This window comes from Acartia tonsa, chromosome 7, assembly GCF_053477335.1.
Source record: "Acartia tonsa isolate MP-2025a chromosome 7, ASM5347733v1, whole genome shotgun sequence".
NCBI lineage: Eukaryota > Metazoa > Arthropoda > Copepoda > Calanoida > Acartiidae > Acartia > Acartia tonsa.
In genome coordinates this window covers 16,946,042-16,954,036 of record NC_137266.1, presented here as the reverse complement: position 1 = coordinate 16,954,036, position 7,995 = coordinate 16,946,042, and the positions used below count along the sequence as shown (strand labels likewise).

General features: G+C 31.1%; 1 protein-coding gene across 1 annotated transcript in view; it reads right to left on the bottom strand.

Moving 5' to 3' along the window:
* Positions 1-7,995, bottom strand: part of Cad99C (cadherin 99C) — a 105,986-nt gene that overhangs the window by 35,927 nt on the left and 62,064 nt on the right. The window contains exons 15-16 of the mRNA XM_080167011.1: positions 5,264-5,352; positions 47-187 (exon numbers count right to left, since the gene is read on the bottom strand). Coding sequence (XP_080023137.1) covers positions 47-187; positions 5,264-5,352 — 230 coding nt within the window. The remainder of the gene's footprint in view (positions 1-46; positions 188-5,263; positions 5,353-7,995) is intronic.

Sequence of the window (7,995 nt, the reverse complement as noted above, 5' to 3'; positions counted from 1 at the left end):
TGTGCTAAACTAGCCACTTTGAGGGAAACTGCCCAATTCAACTAACCTGAAGCATGAGCATAGGTTGACCGGGAGGATCTCTGTCCAAGTTTGGCAGGTTAACAATCAACTCAGAATCACTGTTTGTCGAAAATTGGTCAGTGGTGAACTCCAAGCGATAATCTCCCTTGGGTCGGGGTTCGGAGCCCTGCAAAAATAGAAATACATTAATTTTCTCTACATCTGTTAAAACTGTCGGTCTTTCTATCAACATACAATTTCTTTGGTTTATGTCAGCTATAAAGTGGTCGTTTCTGACATAATATAAACATGTTATTTTCTAGAAAAATGTTTTGGTGGTACTTATATTGATATAGCTTGATATAGCTATTTTAAATGGTAAGGTTATCCATAACCTTGCAGACCATACTGTTCTTTGTGCATTAACGTATCTCATAGAAAAGCTTCGCCCTTAAATTCCAAAAAAAATGCATCAGACTTTAAATTATAAAATTTATCTTTAAAGAGTCATGAAATCTAAATATTATGTGATATATATGATACTGTATTGTAAAATCATAGCTACTCTTGGGATTAAAATGTATTTTTGTCCCATTCAACAAGGGCATATTTTATAGCAAAATCAAAAGTCAATAGTCAACGTTAATTTTAAAAAATTACAACAATTTTTTTAAGGTAAAAAAGACAGAATTTCGTTCATAATTTAACCAAGTTTGATGTCAAAATAATAATAATCATATTAATAAAATATAAAAACAAAATTGCTCCAATCCTTAAACGTTGTTTAAAATTGACAAGACGATTCCAACATGCCCAAATTAATTTATGATAAAAAAAAAACAATCTCAAATGAAAAAGTTATCCTTGTTTGTTGGTGATTATGTAAAATATTTGAACGTGTGACAATTATGCAAAGTAGTCAGCGGGTATGGGATAGTTATAAAATTTTGTAATCAAACTTAAAATTGCGCCCCTAGCATCTAGCAGCATCATAATTTTATATAAGAATTTGTTAAAACTTGCATCACTATTTAATTTGCAAAGCGTTTTCTTATAGCTAAGACTCTCCCACAATTTATTGTATTTTAATTATCAAAATACAAAGCAATTTCAATTTAATTTCAATTAGTAGTAAAACTGTTGGGCACTCAACCTAATGAACCAACCAATCAAAACAAAAGTCCCCAAAGTTGTTAGGCCAACGAATCAGAAAACGTTATAATAGTAAATAAACAGCCCAGTGTTTTAACAGCATGCGGTTTTGTTTCAGAAAAATATTATCCAGAGCTGGATCTTTAAATCATTTTAGTGGTGAACCAGATCGGGGTGCGCCAAATTTGAGCCAATCACAGCTCACTGTGATTGGATGAAATTCAGCGCACCCCGATCTAAATCACCATTAAAATGAATTAAAGATCCAGCTCAGAACATAAAAAAGTCACAAAATAAGTATAGGATTAAAATTGATTAAAAACAACTGAATGTATGTCCCTGTCATGATTTGAAGTAATAGTATCATGCTAAACTTGCATTTCCTTATTATGTGGTTAAATTATGCCCCACCTTTATTGGTTGGGAAGCTACTCAATAATTTTATATGTTAGTATGTCCGTCAGAAAGCTATGTTAGATAAACATTATTTTCTCCGATGCTTTTTTAAGATAGACGGATTATGGACTATGGCCATAGAATATTTCTTTGAATAGAATTCTTTGCTGTCAGTTTTACTTAATTTTCCGGTCATCTACTATGCTTAAAATTGAAGATCTTTGCTATTTATGGATGCTGTCATCCCTGTAAAATTAAAAACCACTAGATGTACATCTATAACCTACAAGGACAATTTCAATCGGTTTTGTTTTGCTCGAAATTTCAAGGTAGGCAAAAAACCTTACTATTTTATATAATAGGATTTAAAATACAGGTATAAGACAAGACAATGGACATGAAGGTTATACATCCTAAATTTTTATAAACAAAATTAACCCTTTCTGTATATTGAAATCATTTATTAAAAGTGTGAACACTACTAGTTCTAAATACAACCAATTTAATTAATGTACACAAACTTTTTGAGTCCACGAATAAGTTAACATGGTAATATTTACATTCTAATGTCCCTTCCCTCCCAGCTTTTTTATGAACCATGTATCTCATTTACGACAGGGAACAAAAAATGCTGGAAAAGACACAGATACATAATTTTGTTGTATATAATTAAAAACTTCCATCATCATGTCAGCGCATATGCAACATTCGAGTTTCTACGTTACAGCCAATATAAAAAAGACTGAAACATCAAATCTTAAAGTTCTATGTCTTAGTATTAGAGGCTGATTCAATAACCTTATTTATGAGTTTTGAAATGAAAATCTTTTTCGATGGATGCCTATGAAGGAGATAGGTAAAACTATATAAAGTTTATCATTGAATTTTCTTTATATTTGCTGTATTGCATAAAAACTATTTTAATTGTTGCACAGATAAAAAGTAGGGATTTTAAGGGATATGACAATGGGTAATAAATTGAAATACAAACTGAATAAACAAAAATCAATATGGAAACTAACCGATCAAAATTCTAAATAAGTACCCAAAGTTTTTGACCAACAAATAATATATCGTGGTTTTAAAAATTTTGAGTACCAGTTTTATTTACAGTCACATGTCTTATTCATTCCTTATAAAAGTTATACATAGAAAATTTTTATTGTCAAAGTATATGGTAATTATCAGGAAAGGAATATTACAATGGAAGATAAATTATTATCCCCCTTTCATCCTTATTTAGGTAAAGAATCTGGTTAAATTTAATAGGGAATGGGGGATTAATCTTTTACTGCAATGTCTAATCCATGTATGCCTTAAAGAATATGTAGGACCACATAAGAAGGAGGGAAAATGTTCTTACGGTCAAGCAAATGAAAATCTATTAGTTAGGTAAAAAATTAAATCCTATAATATAAAATACTAAGCTTTTTTTGTTTGTAGCGAAGGATCTCGCACAAAACTGAACCGATATGGTTCTCCTTTAGAGGGAAGCTTCTTATAGGCCCTGATATGGTTTTAGGCTATTATATTTTTATAAATAAGCCTGAGTATGGTTTTAAGCTATTTTTCTGCCCTTTCATATCCCTTCGAATATAGAGCCCGTAGATGCTAGGGGCGCAGACGCTAGTGTTTATTTATAGCAAATTACCATGACTATCTTGTTGACTTTAATTAGGAATTTAAAAAACATCCACCTAGTAATACAGACAACCAATCTTTGAAATATATATGACTCTGAATTGTAAGTTGTACCTGTTTATAGGCCAATACATCTTTTTACTCTTACCCCTTACTGTCAAATAATTAGTTTATATCAGTTGGTGATATATCAATCCTATTATATGGAAAAAAATGTTATCTGGAGCTTAAGATCTCAAAAATTACTGCAACGATTGGGATTAGTTCTTAAGTCTTGGGATGGGTTTAAACTATTTTTATAGCCCTCATTTAACTCTTCGAATACAGAGACCCCTAGATTCTAGTAGCGTAGCCGCTAGTCTATGAAATGGTTTACCACCCCTAAATCTTGAAGACACGTTAAAATAAACTGGCTAGAATGAATAAACAACTATGGCGTACACAATTTCCTTATCTCTGTTTTATATGTAATTAGCTACTGGGGACTGACATCTTTAATTATTATCTACACCAGAGTATTTCGTCAGGAATGAAGAGGAAAATGACGATTAGATTAATCTACAGCCCTTTCATCAGCCCAATATCAACAACCTATCATAATTTGGGAGTAGTCCCTTTCGTAACATCGCCCCATAAGGGGCGATTCGTCGTATTTTTAAAATGGCTTTTTATAGGTTATTTTAGGTTAGGTTATATTGGGTTAGGTGATTACCCCACAGGGTTAGGTAATTGTTCCCGCAGGGTTAGAGCCCCCCGCAGGGGCTAGAAATAGGAATAAAGCTACTGTGAAAAATACGAAGAATCGCCCCATAAGGTGCGATGTTACAAAAGTGACTATACCCCATAATTTTAAACATGAGAAAACGGGAAAAGTTAATTTATTTTCTGTTGTCCTATACTGTTTTCCCTGCATACTAAAAAGCTCTACTGACATCTTTAATTATTATGAACAAAACAATGAAGTATGAAAAGTATGTTGGAACATATTTTAAAAAACAAGGATAGATAATGAGTGATAATAATAAGTAGCGCAGCAAATTAAGGTAAAAGAATAGAGATGGTGCAACCTATATGTAACTCTCTCTCTCTATTGGGTGAGGACCCTGTTCCGATTTTGTATTGGGTCTTTAAAATCAGAAAAGTTGATTGAAATTTCGTCTGCTAGCAAAAGGGTCTTCACTATTTGTGTCATATGTAGTTGTCTGGAAAATACATTTTTACAAAATAAAGATAAAGAGCATTATAAAACCATGTAATTTAAGGTATACTTTTACGTTGAGCGAAATGGATGGACGAACATACCCTAATTACAGAGTAGCTGTGCTACAGGAAAGAACAACCATAGCCATAAGTAGCACTAGGTATCATATATCTAAATAATGGAAAAACTAAATTTATCTTTCATTTCACTATCATCTTATCCCAAGGAGTAATTGCTCCACGCCCAAGTAATAATAGGTAACATGCATGAAATAGATATTTAAAACATTAGTCAAACTTATTCATCTACCTATAAAATACCTCCTATTGTCTAGAATTTTTTATTTAATATTTCATTTTCTAAGTTTAATTTTTTAAAGTTATGAAATGTTTAGATGCCAACGGTAGCTGAAAAGGTATCGTAACTGAAAAAATGATTTTTAAATACTTTATAAAAAGAATGAACTCATTTATCATAAAAACAACTAGGGACTTTAAAGTCAAGGATAGGTTTTAGGCTATCATTTATTTGTTTTGTCAAATACCACAAAGAGAAGGCACGATAAATGCATTAAAGCCACACAAAGAGAGTGACCGAATGACAGACCGACGGATTAAATAAATTACATACTGGATGCTCATTGATATTGCGAATTTTAAAAAAAAAAACTGCCGTCTATCTTGAATATTAGCCACGAAAATCACATGTCCTCCAGAACGTTAATAACTGAATGACGGACGGGCAAAGTAAATTATACTGTAGTTTTATAAAATAAAAAAAAATAAAACATTTTCTTGCTTCCCAGTAACGAAGAAATAAATCAATCAAAATTTTGTATACGTCCAAGATTTTTACATAAGAAATCTTACTTACCAAATCTTGATCAGTAACACTGAATACTACGGGATTTCCATCTTTATCTTTCAGCACGGTTCCAATTGGAGAATTCTCTGTTACATAACCTAAACAAAATAGTTAATTATGCATTTGTCTCGTGATTTATATTCATTTACAAAAACACACAATTGTAAAAATAAAAATTATAGGATTTACATCTTTATCTTTTAGTACTGTTCCAACTGGAAAATTTTCTGTTACGTAACCTAAACAAAACAGATAATTGTGCAATTGTCTCGTAATTTTAATGGTTCTTTGCATCCACACACAACCAAAATGGTAAAAGACACAACACTTTTATCCTGAAGTGTTGTTCCATTTACAAATCACGTAGATTAACCCAAGCACACAAATTAGAAAGAATAGAGGCTATGTAATTTTTAGATGATTCTTATTTAATATAATATTTTTTTTAGATAAAAACATGTTTAAGTCAAATAAAAAGTTTAAAATTAAGAAAGACAAAATTTTACATAGGATATTGAAGTAGCATATTTGACTATTTTTTTTATTTAGTCCCATTGAATTCTTAGTAGATCCCCAAAGCAGCTTATTTTGCCCGAAGAAGTATGCCAAAAATGCTTTAAATCATAATAAATGTATTATAATCTACATTTCCTTAATAATTTAGTCCATAATATAATGCACACGTCTGAAATCCACCAAAATTGATGTTTAAATTGCATTAAAAAATCAGGAAGATATATTCATAAAAGTAAGTTATGGAATATTATTATTCATTTTAGATATGTTATGGTAGTCCTTTCGATTTTAACTTAGCATGATGATTCCTACAGCAATTAGGTATAATTTAGAAAGCGCAGGATCTCTATAACTATTACAACAACAACAATTTAATAGTTGTCATTTATTTTTATTAATACACATTATTTTGTGATATAATTAATTACCTAAATTTTAAAATCTAGATTCCTAGGACGATAAGGCAAAGTGTTATTACTAAAGCATCACTATAATTAATTTCTTAGAGCTTTTATTTTTCTCTTTAGGAATGTGGTCATCCTTGTTTTTAAGAATACTAACACTTTTCCCTATTTGTGTGAGGCCTTAATTTTTCCGGCTAGGCCCATACACGTCATAGATTGACATCTTAACTCCACCCCTCAATATATATTTAGAACTCAGGGACAAAGGATTATACAAATGAATATTCCTTTTTGTCAAATAAAATTCGTATTATCAAATGATTAGGCTTAGGCAGGGAGTGGACATTGGACTGTAAATCATTATGGAAACCAAAGATTAATATTCACGCTCTTTCATTAGCTATCTTAAAACCTTTGGTATTTATATTACAGGTTTATTGTTTTCTGTAAAAAAAAAATTCTAAACGTTTCAACAAATGATTTTAATAGGCTAATGCTTTTCCATTATCATAATATATCCTTGCTGTCCTTTTATCCCAGAAATAGACCACTTTATCTTTCCAGATTTGACACTTTTATTATCGGTGTCCAAGCATTTTAGCAAGTAACCCTGTTTTTTAAAAACAATTTCACGACGAACCCCAATCTGTCCCACTTTAAGGAAGACGATTCCAGTGACTTCATATACGTTTAGGGAAGGGGGGGGAGAAAATCTCTTCCCTTTTTCTCTCATCTCTTTTGAAGAGATTTTCTTCCCTCTTCCCTTTTTCTTTCCTGAAACGTATATGACGTCACTGGAATCGTCTTGTTCAAAGTAGGACAGATTGGGGTTCGTCAAATTTGACGAACCCCAATCTGTCCCACTTCACAAATTATAGATAAGAAATTAAACATAGCGTTAAAATGGCCAAATTTGGATTAATTGATGGGTTTTGCTTTTGCCTATTTTGTAATTTTTGCAAGGAAGATAATTGGTCAATGGCATTTAAATGTGGCTTTACTCTAATATGAACACCAAATTCATTAAATCTCCTTTTTGAGTTCACGATTTAAAACATTTATTAAAAATTTGATCACGTTTTAAGTAATTCTAGAGGCTACGCCCCTAGAGACGTATGTCAAAAATCTCTTTTCAGCCCAGTTTTTAAAGAAAAAGGGAAAATAAGTTTTTTTTAGGGTAAAAGGTTTTTCAATTACCAAATTTTTTTTTACATTTGCTATTTAATATGTTATAAAGAAACGGGATTGTAAAAACACCTTTATTATCCGTGCCTATATATTAAAATAGGGATAAAATTACAAGGTCTTGTGTCTTACTAGACAGTCAGTATTTTTAACAAGGACAAACGTTTCCAAAAAGGCATTCCTATAGCCCAAACATATATCTTATTATATAAAATAGTCCTTTGTTGTCTGATTCTTAAAATGTCAATAACTAATAAACAGATTTTGTTCTCTACTTTAGGAAAGATACGCATATGCCCTATGCTGGTTTTAGACTTCCAGATTTAAATCTTTGGATGGTTTCAAGCTATTTTTCTAGCCCTCTTCGAAACAGAGATAGTGGTGTAGCCGCTAGTACTTGTTTTAATGGGACAAAAATCAAATAAAAATTGAATTAAACGCTATACAAGAAACATAACCGAAAACATATGTTAAACAAAACGAACAAGATTAATATTAAGTAGCTGCGCTACTTAAAAATGTATACATATTTATTTATGTTGAATTTTTGGCTGAGGTTTAACCAAGATTGATTTGTAACATTTTTTGGTATATATAATACATACTAATGTACAATACAAGGTGGTGCATTTTACA